We start from the raw sequence: 23,539 nt of genomic DNA, 5'->3' as shown, positions 1-23,539 counted from the left end.
ACGTTTCACGCAAGCGTACAACACACCCTGCATTGTCACTGTTATGACGACAGGTATCATGTTGTGTGTGTGTGTGGTGATGATGATGTGCTAAACTAACATGTTTTAAACGTGGCCTCTCCATCACTCATGCATTATAATGGAGCAACCTGCATCTTCATCTGAAACCAGCTAAACTGCCTTGCTCAGAGGAGCTTAAACACTAAAGAAGGAATTAATTGTTCATTTATTTTATTTATTTTCAATGCCAGCAATTAAACTGTAAAATCAACACCATAATAATGACTGCTCCTTTATTTGATGTTTACTGTAATGTAGGATGTTATTTTAGTGCTCACACGCCCTCATCTGACTAACAAAGGTACTGATCCCCTCCAGGTCATTTTAGGTTTGCTTCCATGATGACCTGTTGATTTTTTTTTTATACTAAATGCAAATAGGGTTATAAACAATTTCATGTTCATTATTTAGTTTATTTAACATTTTAAAGTCAGTCCGAAACCAAAAATTGAGAATTTACACTACAGGCTAAAGCAATGCAGGGGTCTGCAACCTGTGGCTCTGGAGCCTCATGTGGCTCTTTGACTTTTTTGAAATGGCTCCTTATAATTTTAGAGAAAATATTACAATACTTAATTGTTGTTTCTTACAGAGGGTAATGGTGATTAATGACATACACTTCAAATAAAATTATGACAAAACCATTTGTTAACCTAAAAGTAAATAACTCTGCCACCTTTGTACTCTTAGTACTCCACCTCCTGCAACTATCGACTTTCATTGCACCTGTGGCTTACCTTAAGTTTGAATTCTGGTAAGATAACTAAACAAAAAATAGATTTTATTTCTGTGGGTAATGATTTATTTAGCATGTGTTGACCAACATCGTCATATGTTATCAAATTAAATTTATTTTTTGTAGCCCTTTAAATAAGTTAACTTAAAAACATGTTTATATAACATTATTCAATATAACTTTAAATGTATATAATTTTAAAAATATTATCATTGAGAAGGCATTTTTTCCCCCCGGCTCTGGAAGGCCTTTAATCCAGGTGAGATTAGGCAAAATGGCACTTTTGAGAGTAAAGATTACAGACTGCAGCGTTAAGGTGACTGAATCAAATATTTTCTTTATTGCTCACATGGGAATCTAATATTTTCAAATCAGGTTAAGCCACTTTCCTAGCTGTTGTCATGGCAGTAGTTTTACATATTTGGACATGTTTAAGAAATTGTGTTTGTTCTGTTAGAAAAACATTTATTTGGTATGCAAGTTGTTGCAATGAGCGATGGCATTTAATCCACACACATATTTTATATCATTAACTACAGATCACATGCATTTTTTTTTTTCTTTAGATGTTCAACACGTTTTGTTGCTTCAACATATAAGGGAAACGCCCATGTTGCAAATACTTATATCATTTAGGGCAAACAGTATTATTCACTTTTATTATTCTCCGGTCAAACAGACTGAAATAAACTGCAGCCACATTCACTTCTTTAAAACATTAGAATCAAATGCATACCATAAGATAAGGCCAACCATGGAAAATAATGTAAATAATCTTGAGTCATTTGAGACTAAAGGGAGATGAACAGCCTAATAATAAAGGTTTTTAGCTGTAGCTGTGTTTCAGAGATGTAGACGCTGAGGTTTGAATTAAAAATGAGTATAACCAGAGAAACAGCCTAAAGGTCACGACACTTCAGAACGACATAAGAAACGAAAGCTCACTAAATAATCCATGAAATCCAGAAACTAAGATCAAAACAAATTTATGTTACCTTTGTTAATTATTATATCATAGAAAAGACAGCATTTGAATTGGACACCCAAGTATTTGACTTATTATACTTTTCTGAAAATATCTGATAAATGTGAAACTGTTACATATTGCCCTATCAAGACAATAAAGGTCCAAAGTTATCTTTCTATTCCAAACATTTCTTTTTTGAAAACGAAATAAATTAAATCTGAATTGAAGAGGAACTGTTATAACAAGTAATTTCTTCTGTGGATCAATGTTAAAAGTGAGGAGCTGGCACTTTTTTTATGTGTGACATTGACTGATAATGCAAATTAAAACCTTGGCTGTAACAGCAAAGTCTGTAAATAGTCCTTGTAACAATAATTAAATTGTTTATGTGATTAGTCACAATAAAAAAATAAAACAGTACTCACAAAAGGTAAAGAACATTTTATTGCAATTCTTTTGTGTCCTTTATTTTTTCATTTTAATAAAAGATGCAAGGTCAGTCATTTAGTTTTCTTACATTTTCTAATCCTCTGATAAGAAAACCAAATGATGACACTGCACTATGATCACTGACATACATAAAAATCACACCATAAGTTTATGCAAAGTACATGATGACATAAAACAGAATTTAAAAAAGGTTAACACTATGGTAAGTAATTATTTGAATATTAATATGGTGAACATGTTAAATTTGCAATGCACTCATGCGGCACCAGGGGGCGTGGCAAACCAATAATACTGCACTACTAACACTTCAGTTTACAGGGTTTACTTTACTTGTCTCTTTTCTTTTCAGCTGACCAATAACCTGAAACAAAAAAAAAAAACCATTCAGATAAACATCATTATTTTAATATTTGATAAATAAAACAACATGCAGCACAGTCACACGCTCAGCAGCAGCACTCTCCACCTGCACCTCCTCCAACACACCTGGGTCAGGAGGAGGACAGGAGGGAGATCCCCTGTTCAGAGTTTAGCAGATTTAGAGGAGGCTATACCCAACAGCATGGCGACGTCATTGGCTGAGGTGAGCCACGCCCCTCCATCCGCCACCAGGATGGTTCCGGTCACGTAAGACGACGCCGGGCTGGCCAGGAAAAGAGTGCAGTGAGCCATCTCAGTTTTATTTCCAGCTCGCTGCATGGGAATGGACTGGAAAGCCCCAGCAACCTCCCCACGAGGTCCACCTGAGGAACATCTTACAGTGTTATTAAAGAACTTCCACTTGGTTTAAGGCCCTGTTATAATTGTGCTGAATGTTTTACCCAGTCTGCGGTAGCCTTCAGTGCCAGAGATCGGCCCCGGAGCCACAGCGTTGACTCTCACTCCACTGGGCCCCCATTCTACAGCCAGGTGCTTGGTCATGGCATCTGGGGTGAACACAGGCATAATGGGGTAACTGAGGTTTCCTTTAGATCCCCCCCTTGTCCCACTAGAACATTTTGCTCAGTATTCTGTGAAAAAAACTACTTTAGAGCATAATGATGGAATGAATGAGTGTTAACACACGTAGTAAAGCATCTCATTTTGGAAATACGTGTAATGAAACAGTATTTGGTGTCTCCTGAATAGATTTATTTCTATTGTTTTTATCATTTACAGTTATCTCCATCCTGATCTTTGTATTTTATTATCAAGTGCATTTCTATCATCATTTTGTGTGTTTTTTGGTGTCATTTTGTGTATTTCGTTGTTTGTTCTTTTTACTATTCAGTATATTTTTTTTCTTATTTTGTCTGTTGTATTTAAATTATTCTCTCTGTGTGTGTTTTTTGGTTGTTTCTTATGTCATTTTGTATGTACAGTATATGATCTGTTGTGCATGTTTCTCTCATTTAGTGCGTCTTTCTTGTCGTTTTGTGTGTTGCTGATAATATTTAGTATGATTCTCTCTCTCTCTCGCTCTCAAGTATCCCCTGAAGTGTCATTGCGTACCCCTATTTGAAAAACACTGCTTTAAATCACAACTATTGCTCTTACCATTGGCTGCCTTTGCTGAGCCAGCATGCACCTGCAGGGCCTGCCCCCTGTATCCCAGCGTAGCAGAGATGTTCACTATGTTCCCACCATGGTCCTTCACACCAAAAAGGTTCAGGACCAAGATGATGAATATTAATAACACCAGGGCTGTGTTCGAAATGGCACACTTACGCTAAGACAACGTCCAAAAAGAGTATTTAGTGTATTCATATTAGATAGTATGGAAAGATTGAGTATGCGAGAAATACCGGGATACATGACGCATTGTGGGCGGATTGAAAATTCGTCCTGGGACCAGCTTCAAGCTAAAAGTCAAAAATCATCTTTTCAAAACAAAAGCGTATCATCTTGTCTTCCATTAGTTTTTAACGCTTTTGTAAATGTTTGTCAGTAGCACAATGGCAGGTTTCTGAAAAATGTCCCCGAAATGTGTTTCCGCCAATTTTATGGATCAAATAACCACATATTGATATTCTATTTGGTCACTTTCTCACTTAAAATGTTTTCAGAACTTTCAAATCAAAGATATTAAGCCTCAGTGTGTCTCAAGTTTTTGTCGTTGTAGGTCCAAAATGCATCTTGGGAAACTTGGAAGTATACTTCAGTAGGAACGCTCATCCTCGGTCATCATCCTAACCATACTCGTTGAGGTTGTAGGAATGTGCCATTTCTAACACAGCCCAGGTTTAAGAATGAGAACAATCAAGCCTGAAGATCATTTATTCATTATTATCATTGTGCTTCTAAAAATACAGAAAAAAGATGTGCTTTACCTTAAACCACTTCTCATAAACCACCTTGCTGGTGTTAAATGTGCCCATGGTGTCAATTTCCATCACGGTCTTGAAGGCGTTGAAGGAGAGTGTTGAGGCAGGGCAGAGAAAGTTTCCAGCAGCATCTGTTCAAAGATAAGTACCATCATCATCATCATTAAAAAAATAGATATGGCCTACATTTTAACATCTGAATTTAAAAGGCAGTCCTTCACTATTTCATGTGCTAACCGCATTTAACATCAAGCTACAGAAATGAAATCAAACATGAATCTTCTGTAGAAAGATGGAGAGCTGTCGAGTATGTGTTCGTTTAAATACACATTCAAACGTGCATCCTTCATGTGCTACTTCAGTCAAAAATGCTATTCAAATCCGAGGGTCTCCTCCATGTGAATTCAAAGAGTGATTCATTTGATGCTCCTCAGCAGCAGCAGCAGCCGTCATTGTTAGTGCATATTACATGTCTACTCTTAGCTTTTAAAACATTAGCCAAAGGACACAAATTTACCATAATTGCTCACAAAGCACTTAACGTTTCAGGGTCACATTCACACACAGGTGGCAGCCCTTGATTCAGAGCAAATGTCTTAAATGTTCCTTAATTAACACTTAAGGTCCATGATCAGTAAATAGACCCCTTAATGGCCCACGTCACAAAAACAGGAAACGCCGCTGGCTAAAGCATAGATATGTATATTCTGTAAACACTATGACGTAAGCAGGATTCGCCAGTGTAGCTCAACGGCGGCCATCTTACCTCAGACAACTGACTTTTTGACACTCTGACGCGCTGTGGAAAGGTGAGTGATCAGCTTAAACAAAAATACCCTTAACTCGATGAAATATTGACAGATTTACAAACGGTTTGCCTTATTACACAAACCTTATTATACGTAGGTATGACATAGTACATGCACCATTGACATCCATGTAATGAGCGTGGCCAGCTGTCTGAATAAGATGACCGCCACCTTGCTACGTCGCTCCCCATTGTCTAACAGCACAGGTAAGTCATCTATGGTGGTTTGCCTCCAGGCTAAGCCCCACCCAACAAAATACGTCACAATGTTTACAAACAATTAAAGGTGCAGTCTGCAACTCTTCGAAAAGTGACTTTTTGTCATATTTGCTAAAGCTGTCACTATGTAAGGACAGCTTTACATCAAACTAGTAGATTGTGTGGAAAAAGCAGGCTCACTGAGTCCCCCCTGCTGCTCTGCAGCCTTTGGCAGATTGCCAGAATGCACCGCGACCAAGCAGAAAGTTTGATGGACTCTCTGACAGCTGTTGCTCACAGGCCCCGCCCCTTTCCCTGGGCTGGAGCACCGTCTTTTTTACACTGTATGGTCTGGAGGAGTAGAAGATGGAACTGGTGACTTTTCTGCTAGAAAGGTAATTACTGCTGCTTGATTTACATTATGTTTAATTTGTAGTTGTTACACTAGAACTCTGTAGTGCATGTGTTGTTCATGTGCGCGCAGCAGCCTCCGTGTGGGCTGCTGTAAATGACACTGTGTTGTTGCTGAGGTGTGTGCACATTGAGAGAGAAGCGCTGCAGTAATATGTTTTTAACAGAGCATGTTATATTACTGTGATGTTGCTGTCGGACTAACGTTAGCTTGTTAGCTCGTCTGAGGGAGGGACTTTGGAAAGTTTGGAGGCAGGGCAAGAGAGCAACGGGGAGGGAGGGGGAGAGAGGGATTTGAAAGTTGCAGACTGCACCTTTAAAGGGTCTATTAGACTCAGGATTTGAACTGTAAAGTAAAGCATTGGTAATATTAAAGTTCTTTTCAATCTGTGTTTCTGCGGCAAAAGTATGACTTTTCCTAGTGGTTGAAAAACACTTGATTTCTGAAATATTTCTCTTTTTTTACCTTTTATGTTAGGAAAAACATAACAGTAGTTTATATACAAAAGTGTGTAATAATTCAAGTTTGACCTCACCGAACATGGGAAGCCTAATGATAATGTTGCAAAAATCTAATCTCGCAGTGATGCAAGTGTGTAAAGGGGATCAGGGTGTAAAGACAGTAGATAAAAATAAGTGCGCCTCTCGACAAGTTGATGATTAAACCAAAAATTATTCACATGTGACCTCTGTTTAAAGTCCATTTAGCCACGTTCAGCCAGCAGACTCCCAACGATGTACCGGGTAGGGGTTCAATTAAAACATAACAGAATAAAAACTGGTGAGAGTGTCTAGTAATGTGTAACATCTGACGCTACAAGCACACAAGATCATCTATCAAAAGGTGAATAAAAGGTCACATACTGTTAATAAGGACATCTAAACGGCCAAACTCTTTTAGCGTGTCTTCCACAGCAGCCACGATGCTTTCAGGCTGCCTCACATCAATGCACAGAGGGAGACAGCGACGCCCCGATGCAACAGACAACTTCACAGCAGCCTAAAAGGAAACGGTCACATGATGTGATGCTTAATAATGTATATTTTGTTGTCATTTAATGTGAGAATTTGACAAAGAAACAACCTCTCTGAGCTTGTCTAAGTTCCTGCTGGCAATCACTGTATCACAGCCATGCCTGAGAGAAAGAATCAAATGGGAAACAATGTCAGGCCTAAACTGGCACAGGAAATAGTGATGATTTCAGTGAGAATAAGTGATGTTTTATTAAGAAAACCAATAGAAATGTAAACACATTTGGAATTTAAATTGTGCAATAAACTGAAAGAAAAGACTAGCTTGATATGCATTATTCAGTACACCTGAATAGGGGGCACCAATTGTAAAGTTGCGCATGCTAAAATAAACAACAGCTTTTTGCAACATTTAGCATTTGAATTTGACCAGATTTACAGCAATATTTGTGATGATTTTTTTCTCATAAAAATATCATGTCAATGTTAAATCTAAATGTTAAATTTAAATATAAATGTAAAATCCAAATCTAAATGCTAAATGTTAAATCTAAATCTAAAATGTAAATGCTAAATCTAAATGTTAAATGTAAATATAAATGTGAAACGTAAATATAAATGTGAAATGTAAATATAAATGTGAAATCTAAATCTAAATGTTAAATTCTAAATCTAAACAATTTGCATATTAGCTAAATATTTAGTTTTACCTGTGACATTTAGGTTTAACATTTAACATTTACTAGATTTAAAATTCAGATTTAGATTTCACATTTAAGATTTACACTGAACATTTAGATTTAACATAGAATAGATAGACTTTCTTGTCTGTGCTGAAGCAGTGACAGAAATTATTTTTTGACACAGCTACAACAGCAAGACATTCAGCACAATAAAAACAAAACACATAAAATTGGCTTAAAAAGACACAATGAGGACCATTTTAAGAATAACAGATAAAAAATTGTTTGCGGTGTAATGTCTATCTTGTGTCAGAGCAGTTCAGAGCAGTTATTGCGGAGGGGATGAAGGTGCATTTGTAAATTTAGCATTTAGATTTAAATGTGACATTTAGATTCAACGTTTGGATTTAATATTTAACATTTAGATTTAGAGTTAACATTTAGATTTAACATTGTCATTATATTTTTATGAGAAAATGCACAAATATTGCTTTAAATCTTGTCAAAAGTAAGATAAAACAATTCACATACGCTTTTTAAATGTGCTTTGTTGCTAAATGTTGCTGTTTATTTTAGCATGCACAACTTTACAATTGGCACCCCATACCTGAATAGACCAAATCTTTCATTTGAAAATTTCCCCTATAATAACTTTATATCTGTGCAAATGAATTACCTACATCAGACATAATGTTGTGTTTAAATGACCTTTATAGATATTGCAGAAACATAAATTCTTTCACATATTTCCTGCTTACCTCATGAAGATTTCAGCTATCCTGAGTCCAATACCAGACCCTCCACCAGTAATAAATGCAACCTGATCTCTGAAAGCAAAAAATAAAATAAAAAAAGTCCCTCATGTAAAAGTGACATTTGCTTTGCACACATTGTAATATGAGGAAACATCAACACTGTATGTAAACTCATATTGTTGCTTACTTCAGTAGATCTGGACTGTAGATGTGAGTGTATGAAGTCAAACAATCGTCTGAACCAACATCTTCTGGCAAAAACTCTTTGCTTTTATTCTCTGCCATGATGATGACTAGACAAATACAAATTGATAACAAATATGAAAATTATTATAAATACAGTAATATATCGTTATTTTCCATTTTGTATAACCATGGTTTATTAGGTCTCAACTTGGGTCTGCTCACACAAATATGTATGGGTTTCTTAAATCTGTGATGAAATAAAATAAAAATAAAATAAAAAAGCAAATAATATATGGATTGGAATACATGTATTGGGATAATACAATACAATATATTTTTTTTTATCTGATTTTGGTTTTCCTGACATAAATTTGGCAAGTCTTAGTCAATACTGTAAATACTTTTAAAGTGAAAAATCAATGCAGACTTTCAGCAATATTATTAACCCATTTTAAGTCAAATGCTTCTTCAATTCTGCAAAGAGCAGATTTTTAAAAAATATTGATATTAAAGTTGAAATAAAAGAAAAACAATCAGTGTAACAACTCAAGTTTTAATGTGACCTCTTTTTTCCCCTGTATTGTTGATATAAACAGTAATAATTTAAATAATATTGTTTAATGAGCGCCTGAAAAGAAAATGTATTGAAAAACTCCAAAATCCCAAACTTGTCTACACATTTTTTGAAATACAATTTTTGAAACTGTGTTGATTTTTATTATTATTATCATTTATCTTTTCCGTCAACTATAAAGTCACCATTACTCTCCTCAACTTGAACCATGTACCGCAGTTTGCTGGCTATTTACCTGCTGAAGAAAACAAGCTAGTTTTTGTAGTTTCGGGTGGTTTTAGCAGCTCCGTCTCCTCTTTGCTGAAAGTCGACGAGCTGAAACTAAACCAACACTTATCAAGATGTGACCAGGCACATTTTCTGCATTTATCACTCACCCATTGACAGATTATTCACCTCTTTACGGGAACAAACGTGTTGTACTTTTGACCATTCTTCTATCTTGCCTGACTGTAGCGATGCATCATGGGAAACGAAGTCCATCTGGGTTGCGTTCAAGATCACAAACCGTCTACTGTATTCGTGTTCTGAGAGTACAGAGAGATTTAAGTGAATCATCTTTAATGTGTAATATGACATATGTATGTTATATATATATATATAATAAAATTAATTATATCTTCTGAAAATATAGTTTATACAAAAAACAAACAAAATAAAAAATATTATTTTATATATATATATATATTTTTTTTTGTTTGTTTGTTTTTTGTATAAACTATATTTTCAGAAGATATAATTAATTTTATTTATTAACATCAAATGGTGTATATATATATTTGGATGTGTGTAGGTATAGGAATATTCGCTATGTATTAATTGTCACATGCCTCAAAAAAGTAAATAAAATAAAAAATAATAATGTGTTTTCTTTTAGTGGGTGTAAAGTAGCAATTGAACATTCTGTTTTCAAAGCAGAAATGGAAATTTACTAGAGGATTTCAGTGAGTTTGAAAAAGGATGGAATAATGATACAGTTTTTATGTGGCGTTCATGGTACAATAGTCAGTATTTTTTAATTCAAAAGTGATCCAAAGATGAAAAATCAGCTGACCAAGCTTCAAAACAATTGCTGGCCATTATTTAAAGGCACTTTCTAAAAGCTTTCAGTGTATACAATGCAATTTATCAGTGTGGTTGGAAGAACTAAGGTGAAGTTTCTGGTGCTGATCCCTGTTAAACATCTCTGATTATTATTGTATCATTCTTAGTATCAAAAATGAGCTTTGAATCACAGAGCAAAGCAAGAATTTGGTGTAACTTTATTAATGACTGTTACTTTTCCCATCGTATGAATGGGAAAAGGTTGTATAGCTCTTTAGGGAATAATATGGGCCCAGAATCACTAGATTAGACTAGATTAGATTTAGGGATGTCCCGATACAACTTTTTCACTTCCGATACGATACCAATATTGCAGCCTTGCATATTGGCTGATACTGATATCGATCCGATACAGTATCAGCACGAATCATACATATTTTTATTACTTATTTTGTAGTGTGGAATGTTAGAAAAGGCTTGATCAAGTGATGTTACTCAAACAGAGAACAATAGTCAACAATATATACTGTAGGTGTGAGAAAAACTGACCCATTTATTATTAACCAATTGGTTACATACATTTTAACCTTCAACATAATATCTACAGTATTCTATAATTGAATTTAAAAAAAAAAATTACAAGACCATGAAAAATAATTATACTTTTAAAGTGCAAATAATTCAAGTTCACTTCACTTCACTAAAGTTTTTTTTTTTTTTTTTTTTTTTAATATGGTGGGAACAACTGAGGGCGGGGACAAAAACAACAAAAATTCGTTTTCTGGCTGATATCGGACCGATATCTGATATCGGACCGATATCTGATATCAATATCGGATCAGGACACCCCAAACTTTATAAAGTTAAGGGGTTGCACTGAAAATAGGGAAGGGTTCAGCTGTTAAGTTGTAACTTAAGGTTAGTGTTTAATAAATCTTTAACCTGACCTTTTCCACCTGTTCTAAACTGCGAGAAAGCATTTGGACAAACTAACAAGTCCATAATTTTATTTGAGGAAAACTATTGAAATCATATATTTTCACGTTGTCCCAAAAATGACGGGAATGTATAAAAAAAACATATTTAATAAAGAAAAGAGCAAAGGATAAATATAATGTCCCTCCTTCTCAGGAGAGTAAAGCAATATATTTTCGCTGATGAAGAGGAGGGGGGGGGGGGGGGGGGGGGGGGGGGGGGGGAGGGGGGAGGGGGGGAAGTGAGGAAGGATTTTGATGGAAAATTACTGCTTATACAGAGCTCTGCCTATCAGAGCTTTGTTATGAGACCTTGAGTAGAGACTGGTTTTTGCTGGCACTGTGAATACAGCACAATCTGTCTGTACTGCCAGAACGTCATCTGATCTAACATGACTCAGCAAAGGAACAACGTTTCTGTTCGAAAGTACAATGAATAATGTAGTCATCGTGTATAAACACATGAAAAATTGTACACATGAACACTCATTTGATGATATGATGATTAATATAACAATTACCATACCAACAGTTCTCCACATTCTCATTTTTAGTGGTGTCATTTGAATTGAATATATAATAGAAAACTATTTTTATTATTCAGACCCATTTATCTTAAATGCCTGCTTTAACGGACTCCTGGCTTGAAATATTTCCATCTTCAGGGAATCCTATTGGCTGTTGGGGATATTTTTAGTTTTACAGGTTTTTCTGACTGCAAACATCCTAAAGGCTCTTGTGTTTACTGTTGAACCATCAAGTCTAAATCTAATGATTTCTGGTTCCAGTTTCAGAGCCGATGCTGATCGCTACCCATTAGAGCACAGCAGTCTGTATTGATCCATACTTTGGGAATACTGTAGGACAAAGAGGCTCCATGCAATGGATCCCTAAAATACTTAAGGGGGATTGGATATGTTTTCTTGTGCTCAGACTGTCTGTCTGAGAGGCTCAGCTTTTTTTTTTGTAACGTGATTTGTTTTTCTCTTGGAGACAAAAATACTGTGCATTTAAATGGATAAATTAGATGTCGATGCTTTCAAACATGAACATTGATTTAACAGGGATGACCAACATTGTTTTTCAATCTTATTAGTTGTACTTGTAATTATTTCAATTTCTGAAATACAGTTTACATGGACATTTATCAAGTGCGTTTATTTGTCAAACTATTCCAGAAATTAATGGGCTGACAGATGATTTTTGTGAGGGATTGGCAAAATACCACCTTTCTGTACTGATGATAAATCACTGCTGTACTTACTTATTTTGCCACTAGATGGCGGTAATTGTTTATGTGTCCTGATTTTATTAAGCTGCATCAAATGTGGAATTGTCCATGTAAATATATAGATTAGATCTGGTGTTTGTAAGAGGATAGAGGTAAAATAGAGATGGGATTATAATAGTGGAACATTATAAACACACAAAATGTATTTTTATTCCAGTCACTTCATTGTTAAACGTGCCTTTTAGCTGCATAATAATTCCATTCCTTTTAGAAATAATATGTGAGGTTTTACTTATTCAGACAAACTTTTTTTGGGGGGAAATATTTTGATCTGCTGATATGTTTCAACTGCCAAAAATGTTCCAAACTGGGCTATTATTGTTTTCTTTTAAATTTGGAGAATTAAGGGTGAGTTAAAGTGAAAAAAATACACATTTTATATGACCAAAAAAGAAAACATCTTTGTTCAGACTTCCCAATAGAGACTCTAACATTTCTCACACATGTTCATTAAGTGTCTGTGAGGCCAGAACGGAGCCATCTTTACTGACAGCTGTATCCGGCCTCCGTTTCAGTTTCTCAGCTGGATTATTCTGAAGCAGTTCTCGTGCTGTGACGCTGGATGCTGATATCTCCTTCAGACCCACCAGCCTACTGCTGACCTCCCACAGCCTCTGAGCTGCCTCCTCGTCCAGGGGTTCCTTCTGTGTCATTACGTCGTAGCACCGACCGCTCACGCCTTCCATCTCCTCAGACACAGCCAGGTAGACGCTGGGCTGAGCCCCGAGCTCTGGGCTCTTCACCAGCAGGGAGAAAAATGGACCTGCAGGAAAGCCAAAAAAAAAAAAATCTGTGACACTGTGTTGCTTTGGTTTGAACTCTCACACACTGTTTTTACTTGATGTCAAGGTCAGCGATCAGAGCAGATTGCCCTGTGATATAAGGATAAATCACATTCTCTTCTGTGTACGGTGCAAGTATGGGACCCAGCCCAGAAGATAACTGTGCTAGCTTTTTTACTTTTTTAACAAAGAGATAGACAAAGACACAGACTTCATGTTTTCTTATTACTATAAATATAATAAACCACATTGAGTTAGTAGTACTACTCTTGTCATCTTGTCCTCGGAGCTGTTCAATAAAAGATCTGAGAAGAAGGTAGAGAAAAACCTTACATTAACTTGGGTGCAACAGACAGGTCGCCCACCAGCAAGGGTGGACTGGGACAAAAATTAAGCCCAGGCATTTTCTGTCCAGACCACCCCACTACATTATCAGAGGACACCATGTAAAAGTCCTTTTTAAGTCAGTGATGCTCAACATGTGGCTTTTTATGGCTTAATTTTAAATAATATTCCCCTAAAAAACCTTAAAAGAGAGGAAACTTTTTAACCCCTTTTTTTTGCCTATTTTCATTCGCCATTTTGCAACTTCCTTTGTCCCATTTTTGCCCCTTTTCAAAAAGTTCTGACACTTTTTTCTGACTTTTACTACCGTTTGCCAATAAATACCTATTTTTTTTTAATCTATTTTGACACTTTTATCCAATTTTTGTCCTTTCTTTAATAATTTTGTCCACTTTTCATCCAAATAAGCTAACTTTTGCCCAATAAATACCACTTGTTTTCTTTTCCCCCTACATTTTGCCACTTTTTGTTCCCCATTTTTGCCCTTTTTCACAATTGTTTGCCACATTTTGCTCTTTAATGCCAGCCTTTGCCATTAAATACCACCTGGTTCCTCTTTATTTGCCCATTTTTTGGCTACTCTTGACTGCTTTTGGCCTATTTAATCACTTTACACTTGTTTATTGCCATGTTTTGGACCCATTTCTGGCCACTTGTTAACATGTCTGCCTCCTCTCACTCTTCAAAAAAAAAAAAAAAAAACCGGGATGATGCCAGATGGCCACTGTCCACCCCTACCAAAAATCTTCATCAAAAATGCTCATTAGCTTCCAGAGTCCAAGTTGATGGTGATACCTCTCTTAGTGGAGTTGCGTATGTGACTCTTTTTCCATTTTAGCCTAAACAGGACTATTAACTTCCTGCACATGAATAAATCCACATTCATATTGCTGTAAAGCTAAATACTGATGAGGCAGACACTCACTGAGCACAGAGCTGGAGAACTGTGACTGATGGAGGCCCGTGTGTCTCCCCAGATCTGTAGCGACGACTCCTGGGTGCACAGCGTTCACCGTCACTCCTGTGTCTGTGCAACAAACACACAAGCACGTTTAAAAATAATGCACACCACTGCCAATTAAGAATCATAATGTAGTCCCACACCAATCCGCCCCCACACGATGCACTAGCCAGTAGTCTTGCCTCGTAAGCGCCTGGCGAGCTCTCTGGTGAACAGAACATTGGCGAGCTTGCTCTGACAGTACGCCTGCTTGGAATCAAACTTCTTTTTCTCCCAGTTCAAGTCCTCAAAGTCCATCTTTGCGACCATGTGGGCGAGGGAGGAAAAGGTTGATAACTCTGCTGGGGGCGGAGTCTATTAACTTCTCCAGTAGAAGGTTTGTCAACAAAAAGTGACCTGAGGGAAGACGAAAAACTTTCAGTGTTCTTAAAGGGAGAGCGAAAAAAAAAGTTAGATTTCTCACATAATAGTTATAACACGTGTCGGCAAATAAAATTAGAAAAAAAAAAACCTACTTGACTAAATTTTTAAAACTTGACTTTAACTTTATTTTTGCTGCAGAGCATTTTACAGTTGGATTAGATATATGGGATCCTACATGTAGAAAAATAAAGCTATGTGACTACTTTTTAAACCCAAACAACACAGCTATTTCTCTTATGAGAGACTTTAATGGTGTTGCACCTAGGTGATTGACACCAAACTGCATGTCAAATCCATCCTCCGTCTTCCAAGCCGGACACCTCGTGACTCCAGCATTGTTTATCAGCACGTCCACACGCTGTTCCTCTAAAACACAGACATATTTGACACATTTTCCTCTACTGGATGGTGGAGCAGAGAATGACATGGACTGATTTGGTTTTATTAAGTTTGCACCTTGTTTGATTCGCTCTGCAAACTCCCTTGACCTTCAATGAAGCCAGGTCAAGGTGACGGGCATAAACATGAGGGTTCAAAGTATTTCCTCTTATTTCCTTCGCAGCACTTTCACACTTCTCCATATCCCGACATCCCATAATGATTCGACCCCCTGAGGAGTGTGGGAATGAGGGTTGCATGTGTTGCATATGATTCTATAAGCATGTCAGAAAGTGTTACATCCTTCCTTCTCACCTCTTCTTGCCAGTCCCTGTGCCGTCTCTTTCCCAAAGCCAGCATTAGCTCCTGTAATGACTACAGTCTTCCCGTCCATTGTGGCCTTACTTGTACACCGGCCTCCAGTCACATGGTTTCTATGAAGGAAATGAAAAGAATTAAAATGTCAAAAAAAAAAAAAAAACTGGTGTCAAATTGTCTTTCTTTGAGAGCTCCGACCAACAGCAGCTCCAGTCATTACATAAGAGCTCTGTAGCTTCAGCTCACAGACAGACAGACAGACAGAGGGCTGTGAAGTGGGTGGTCTGAAGGCTGTTCATTGCATGTTACAGAACTTCTTCTGTCAAAGCACCATTGCCTTCCTCCTGTTGTATTGAAAATGCAGATTAGAAATGTTTATGCATGGCAGAACATGAACAATGTTCTATACCCACTTATCCTGTTTAGGGTGCAGGAATGTATGCGAGTATGGAGACTGATATGAGCCAAATACACACCAGTTTGATTGATCAATTTTAGTCTGGAAAACTAGTCATTTCAAAGTTGTTGTGCCCTAGGTTGCACTTTCACGTATAAGACCAGTGACGTGCCGTGACCACTAGGGTTGGGTAGGCACGTAGCAAAATCGAGACAACCAATGACAATTTCATATGTTTCTGCTGGCAAGTGTTAATTCAATTCGAATCAACTTTATTTGTATAGCGCAATTTCCAACAAAGTCATCTCAATGCGCTTATCAAAATATAAAATTCATAATAAGAAAGAAAAAAACCCAACGAGATCCACATGAACAAGCATTTAGACATCTAACAAAATCAACATCATAAACACCATTAAAGAACCTTGCCTACCCTGATGGCACGTCACTGTATAAAACATTATGTAAAGTGTGTAAAACAACACTATTTAAACAATAATTGACAGATATCAGTCCTCGCGAAGGCAACTCAATGTGCTTTACATGATCAAAAAGTGCAACAGAGAACATTCAACAGCTTAAAATCAATAAGAACATTAAAGTCTGAAAAAAAAAACATTTAAAATCATCAGTAAAATCATTTAAAATCATCAGCAAACACATTACATCAACAACAACATGACCAAAAATCTCCCTCTCAGTTATATGTAGTAGAGAAAAAGAGTGCATTTAATTTTGATTTCAAAATGTTCACATTAAATATGACTTCAGCTCTGTTCTACTTCTTTGCAGCATAGCAACTAAACAGAGCATCGCCATGTTTACTGTGATATACAGTATCTGACCTGTGTCCATAGATCTATTGGGGAAAATTTGGGGAAATACCAAGGTTTTGGGAAAAAAAACAAGTTCTTTCAACAATTTCACATTTAAAATGACTCCAATCATGTGATTAAAACATGGGGGAAACTGTGAGCCAAGGAAAATATTGTGGACATAATGATGCATATGTTTTTTTTTTGTTGTCAATTTTACATTCTCCTGCAGGCCCATATTGGATGTTCTAAAGCAGTGGTTCCCAACCAGGGGTACGTGTACCCTTAGGGGTACTTCGACACTTCGGGGGTACACAGAAACATCTGTCAATTAATTTTTCTAAAATTATGAGACAAATTTCCGCTTGCTCACAGACATTTTCCTTATCTATCGATAATACATTGTGGCACAAATCTTTAAAATACATTTAAAAAAAAGGTTAAATGGTTAAAACATCAGAAAAATATGACTGAAGCTTTCAGACGAGCCTTCTGAGACAAATAAAAAAAATATAGGGGTACTCGCCTTAAAGGTCCCATGTCATGCTATTTTTCACCCTTCTCCATTTGTTCTAAGAACCCCAAAAACATAGTATTTGAGGTTTATTTTCCCAAACTCGCCTGTTTTCCAAAATTTTAGCCTCTGAAAAAGTCACTTTCTGAGCAACTCTACACAAACAGGCTGATTTGCGGCCTACTTATGCATATTCATGAGTGGGCGTGTCTATAAACGGGACACTGACTTCCTCCTCCCCGCACGGTCACGTAGGGCCAGAGGACGGTCCGCCCTCCTCCCACCCACTCCGTAGCTGAGCTCATGCTGCTTTATAAACACGAGACAGAGCGTGGGGGCGGGGCGTTCGCCGGCACATACATAGACTGTAGAAAATACACACATAGCACTGCGCGAGGACGCTGAAACGCTCACCTTCATGGGCGTGTCTGTTTACATGTCAATCATGGCAGTGAGCTTCCTGGAGGCGCGGCTTCTCCAGCTCAGTGCCGCATCAAATTCGGGAACGCGTCATCAAAGTGGAGCGAGGTGTTTGGGCTCACCCTGCAGTAAGAAAGGAGAACATCACCCTCTAACTAATGATTGAGGAAATCAATGAAAATAACACTTTGTGCATGTGTACGAAGCCCAAATAGTACTTTATGTTTAAAGCACAGAAAAGTCCATTTTGCTTAACATGGGCCCTTTAAAGGCGCAGTCCGCAACTTTCAGATCCCTCTCTCCCCACTGCTCTCTTGACTTGCCTCCAAACTTTCCAAAGTCCCTCCCTCAGAGGAGCTAATAAGCTAACGTTAGCCCGACAGCAACATCACAGTAATATAACACGCACTGTTAAAAGCATGTTACTGCAGCGCTTCTCTCTCTCTATGTGCACACACCTCAGCAGCAGCAGCAACAACACAGTGTCATTATGCACTACAGAGTTCTTACAAATCAAACATAATGTAAATCAAGCAGCAGTAATTACCTTTCAAGCAGAAAAGTTGCTAATTCCATGTTCTACTCCTCCAGACCATACACTGTAAAAAAAAATAAAAGACGGCACTAGAGCTCCGGGAAAGTTGCGGGTCCTGTGAGCAACAACTGTCAGACAACCCATCAAACAAAATCCTGGCTCTGATTGGTTCTTTTTACTCAGTCGCGGTGCATTCTGGCAATCTGCTAAAGGCTGCAGGAACAGCATGGGGGGCTCAATGAGCCTGTTTTTTTTTCACACAACCTATTAGTTTCATGAAAAACTGTCCTTACATAGTGACAGCTTTAGCAGATATGACAAAAAGTCACTTTTGTAAGAGTTGCAGACTGCACCTTTAAGACAGAAAAGATAAGGGGTACATTGGACAAAAAAGGTTGGGAAACAATGTTCTAAAGGACCGAATGTGGCCCCCGGGCCTTGAGTTTGACACGTGCTTTAAGGGAAACCCATTACGCTCACGGAGAACATACAAACTCAGCTCTAAGATAATGCTAATTCTAAGGTGTGACTCCTAAATTTGATATTCTGTCACTCATCTTTGTTGCGGTTCTAAGATGAAATGTGGATTTATTTATTTTTTTTTAAAAAAAGGACAAACTTCTTTGTTTTTTCAAACCTTGTTTCCTTCTGCAGTTTTCTCTCTGCTCTAAGTACAGTTTTACACAACACACACACACACACACACACACACACACACACACACACACACAGCAAACCAATGTGTTCTCCTGACTTCACGCTCGCCTTCACTTTGAGTGGGCGAACACAGCCTATCATTAGCACTTACACACTGTTCCATTAAGCCTGTTGGAGATGCTTGTGTGGAGCATATTGAGCCTTAAGGAAAAACGATGAGTCTTCCTGAGCCGATTGTAAAAAAATAGTGCAGTACTTTCCTTTCATAAACAGAAGAGAAATGGGTAAATTAATGGAAAAAATTAAGTCTCTACATCGTTTACTTGACAGGTGCGCAGAGTCTACAAAACAAGCACTAGTAACAGTAGCATCACAAAGTGTTTAAAATTGATATTTTAGCAGGTACTCACTTTAATAAAACGGCGCCTCCAAACAATGTCCCGAAAACAGACACTGGAAAAATATATTTATTCATTATTAAATCAAAAACCGGCCGCACATCAACACATAACGATATTTGAACACATTGAACACACCGCAGATCAGCGACACAAGGTTGCACGCGCACACGTTCGACGTCACGGCTTTCCCGGGGGTTTGTGGGTAATGTAGTCACCCATTTGGAACACTATGTAGCAGGGGTGTTAAACTCATTTTAGTTCGTGAGCCAAATACAGACCAGCATCCAATTATAAATTAAATATAAAGTATATAAATATTGAAGCAATAAGTGACGGATATTGAATGTATACTTGTTTTTGTGACCAATTTCAATTTTAATTTGCCAAAATGTTGTCGAATAATTTAAGGGACATGAGAAACAGAAATGAAAGAATGTCAAAGATATATAATGTTTAAAGAAAAGATGATTGTAAAGTACAAAACTGTGGGACTCATAATTTGTCTGAAATTTTGGATAGACAAAGGGTCTATTTATGGTGAATATGCATTTCTTTCTGTTTATCGTATTGTTTATATAAATATAAAGGAAGCTGAGTGAAAGATGATTTTAATTTGATTTATTTATTTATTTATTTATTTATTTATTTATTTATTTATTTATTTATTTATTGAGCAGGGAAAAAACAAACAAACAAACAAAAAAAACAAAAAAAAAACAAAAGGAACGCTAATTGTAAATATCTTTCTGCTCAAAAGGGAATGGGAGGAAGAAAGATTTATTTAATCCCAATTAAAGAGGGTAGGTAAAATAAGAGGAGGCTACATCTTTTTGGTTTTGGTGTCATTGCAGAAAGAACATTAACTTAATGTTTATACTTGAGTCTACATGTTAAAAGAGATAGAAATAAACTGAACTCACATAGAAAATGACTGTATATTAAAAGAAATGAGAGTACTTTCAAGTACTTGACATTATAAAGGATTGCCATCATTCATCATCAGGTTGGAAAAACTTTGACTCCTGGCAAATGCTGTGGAGTTTAGTTTTGTTTGTGTATTTGGAGGTACTGGACTGAATTAGTTGGAAATATAATGTTTTCTTTGTCATTTTTACTTTCTCCTGCAGGCCGAATAGGATGCTCTAAAGGGCCGGATTGAGTTTGGCACATGTGCTAAAAAAGTGATGTTTGGCACAAAACCTGATAAGTTGTATGATTATTTTTGTTGTATAAAAGCCATGTATTCATAAAATAAAATAAAAAAGCACAGGAACGTGTCCAAAGCAAGTTGGGGGACCATATTTGTTAAACTCGGATAAAGTTGAATTTCACATCCAGCAGTCTGTTGTGAAGTTTCCATTATTAAACGCAACAAATGCTGCATTTTAGGCTACAAGCAAGTCTCAAAACCAACTCCCGGAGAGCCAAAGTTTGGCATTATTACATTTTATCCTGCTTTTATGGAGGACTCACAGAGCACCCAGAGAAACCAATAAGTTCTTTGGAAGGGCACAACTTTTTAAATCTCAAAATAATAACTTTTTGGTTTAGATGTTTTAAATCAGTGTTCATTTTTTTTTGGGGGGGGGGGGGAAATGCAATGGGAGCTAATATAAAAACTCAGGTAGAAAAATCCTCATGATGAAAACAGCGATGATGGTGGAAAAAGGTGGAATGTGTGTAAACTGGTCTTCAGTGTTGAGAAATTACGTCTTTTGGGGGAACAACAGAGCAGATCTCCAGAAAGCTGCTGCAGAGAGAGTCAAAGTTAATTTAAAAAAAAAAAAAGGTCAAAGTTCAAATGGAAAGAGCTCAGTTATCGATTTTATAACAATTTATATATTCTGCCAATGTTATTTTCATCCTGCACTATTAGTAAATGATAAAATGATCTGAATCAAATATTGAAGTTATTTCTCTGAAGCAAATGTTTGCAGAGAATAATTATGTTTTTCACAGAAAGGATATTAAAGATCAAGAGCTAAATCTGAGAAATGACTCACTTAAAATAATGAGTTCTTCCCACATCTTTTACTTTCATGGAATTTATGAAAATGCTTATTTATTTATTTTCTCTGACAAGTTTGCAGAGGACAGAGCATGGCGATAGTGCCTCCCTGCTCTCTGCTGTCAGGGCTTGACCTTCACCATGATTTATGACAGCTTTTCCCTCCTAATAACCTGGAGGAAATCCTTTGCTACACAGCCTGTGGACCCCGTTCTAGGACACACCTGAATGTCTCAAAAAAAAAAAGGGGTGGGGATCAGTCAGTTTTTGATCTTCATAAAAAACATTGAGAGTCAAATATTTTCTTCCAAGAACAGGAATGATGATATTTTCCTGCTTGCTTGATTTCTTTTCTTTTGGCTTTACGCTTCTTCTCATCCTGACCTTCAATGGGGTTTTTCTACCAGTATCATCCCGTCTTTGACACCCTATGAGCCTGATTGGCTACTTTAACATCATCCTTTCCACCATTAGCAATACGATGCCTACCTAAAACTCCAAGACCTGAGGTCATTCTTGTCTCTTTCCTTCTACACATCCTTTCAAATGTTTGTATTTTCCCCCACGGTTAATAACTGAACAATAACATTGGAATAACATTTGTACATCTGCCCGTGAACTGATCTTACCTATCTAGATACATCACCTCTCACACCAGTAGAGCAAGTAAAACATCTAGGTCTTATAATGCCCCAATCCCTTGGGGAAGACTGACGGAAGCGAGGCTGCCAAAGTACACTACATTCATACTAGGCAATGTGGGTAAAGTGCCTTGCCCGAGGACACAATGACAGATATCGCTGGAGCAACTGCCACCCCACTGTGGCACCTTATGCTTGACTCCACTCTTTCTTTTACCTCTCATATTTATTCTGTTACAAACAAAATCACATATCGTTTGAAATGACTTTATCGGTCAATTAATTGATTTAGTTTCCTAGTAGGAAAACTGATTATTACTAAATGATTACTTCCTATCGTAGATTACGGTGATATAATTGATCAAAATACCACACTTACTAATCTGCAGTCACTCAGTGTTGTTTATAACAGTCTGTGCAGAACCCACCACTGTCTGTTGTATCAACAACTGGCCTGGCTTACTCTTTCACTGGTCACTTTTGATTTTTAAATGCATTCATTTTAGTTACAGTATCCTGACTATTTGAAACAATATTTAATTCCTTTTAGATCTTCCTATAATTTGAGACACACATCTCAAACATTCTTTATTGTTCCCAGGACCAGAAAAGTAATTGGCAAACTTTCATTTTATAAATTATAAAGCCCCCTTTGATTGGAATGACCTTCCTGCCTCTATCCGCTCTATAACCTCCCTTAATATGTTTAAAAATGCTCTTGTGCAATACCTTCAAAACTAAAATACACCATGGTTCAGAGCTGTCGGAACCTTACAATTTGCATTTATATTTGATTCTAAATGGGTCAAATGAGATGGATTCACAATATTTGAACATTCAAAAGTACTGAGGGAACAACAAATCAGCTGTTATACTTGTGTCTATATACAGTATATACTGTGTGTATATTTATTGCTCCAGTGCCTTCACTGGCCCTATGAGAACCTGCAACTCCTCTGTAATAGCTAGCTTTATGCTAGTAAGCTATACATGAACATACAAAAAGCCACAGACTCAATTGCAACTGAAAGCGATACAAACATTACATGAACGCAATTTAGATATTGGGCTAAAACTGAATCATAAAACTGTGTTACTAATTTGTGTAAATAATTGCTTTAGTTGGAGTCATATAAATAAACCTTTATACTTGCAATATCCCACTGTGGGCATTGTCATAATCAGCGTTTGTAAATTATGTTGTCATCACGATAGGATTACTCTTTGTATTTACACTCATATAGACAGTCTATGAAGTGCATGATATTAGGAACATTGGGTTTTAACACTGCTCTCCCTAATGAATTTATCATGAATGAGTCTTTCAGGTAAATTGTCGTAATTTTGGTTATGAGTCCCTTTACCTTTTGTTTAGAAAAGCTTGGTTTCAGATTGTTTTGACCAAACTAACTAAAAGACACAGGAAAAATCAGGCTGTGCAAAAGGAGAACATTGACTATGTTTGAGTAGACAATGACAAAGAAGGTTCCTAATCAAACTTAGATGGCAGTGGCTATCCGTACGGTTGCTGT

At 36.9% G+C, this 23,539-nt stretch overlaps 2 protein-coding genes across 6 annotated transcripts; both read right to left on the bottom strand.

Annotated features, from left to right (window-relative positions):
- Window positions 1–2,189: 2,189 nt before the first annotated feature.
- decr2 (2,4-dienoyl CoA reductase 2, peroxisomal) lies at window positions 2,190–9,626 on the bottom strand. 5 transcript variants are annotated; one of them, XM_028476460.1, is made up of 11 exons: window positions 9,500–9,626; window positions 9,339–9,424; window positions 8,531–8,636; window positions 8,347–8,415; window positions 7,018–7,069; window positions 6,798–6,933; window positions 4,523–4,647; window positions 3,750–3,843; window positions 3,035–3,139; window positions 2,768–2,956; window positions 2,190–2,574 (listed from the first exon to the last, which is right to left on the bottom strand). In XM_028476460.1, exons 3-11 carry the CDS (start codon window positions 8,626–8,628, stop codon window positions 2,540–2,542), a joined length of 903 nt encoding a protein of 300 aa, XP_028332261.1. In that variant the 5' UTR covers window positions 8,629–8,636; window positions 9,339–9,424; window positions 9,500–9,626; the 3' UTR covers window positions 2,190–2,539. The 5 variants fall into 5 exon arrangements, with proteins under 5 accessions (XP_028332261.1, XP_028332262.1, XP_028332260.1 ...); XM_028476461.1 differs by having other exon boundaries at window positions 9,481–9,569; XM_028476459.1 differs by lacking the exon at window positions 9,339–9,424 and having other exon boundaries at window positions 2,700–2,956; window positions 9,481–9,559.
- Window positions 9,627–11,353: 1,727 nt separating this feature from the next.
- Window positions 11,354–19,514, bottom strand: LOC114481878 (retinol dehydrogenase 13-like). The gene is given in 10 exon segments (XM_028476936.1): window positions 11,354–13,175; window positions 14,465–14,566; window positions 14,683–14,824; window positions 14,826–14,896; window positions 15,185–15,289; window positions 15,380–15,411; window positions 15,413–15,533; window positions 15,617–15,735; window positions 19,368–19,410; window positions 19,494–19,514. Coding segments are annotated over 8 exon segments (978 nt in total). The 5' UTR covers window positions 15,696–15,735; window positions 19,368–19,410; window positions 19,494–19,514; the 3' UTR covers window positions 11,354–12,849.
- Window positions 19,515–23,539: the final 4,025 nt, after the last annotated feature.

Source organism: Gouania willdenowi, chromosome 19 (genome assembly GCF_900634775.1).
Source record: "Gouania willdenowi chromosome 19, fGouWil2.1, whole genome shotgun sequence".
NCBI classification, from domain to species: Eukaryota; Metazoa; Chordata; class Actinopteri; order Blenniiformes; family Gobiesocidae; genus Gouania; species Gouania willdenowi.
Note: the sequence above shows the minus strand (reverse complement) of the source record. Positions and strands in the feature narration are given on the sequence as shown.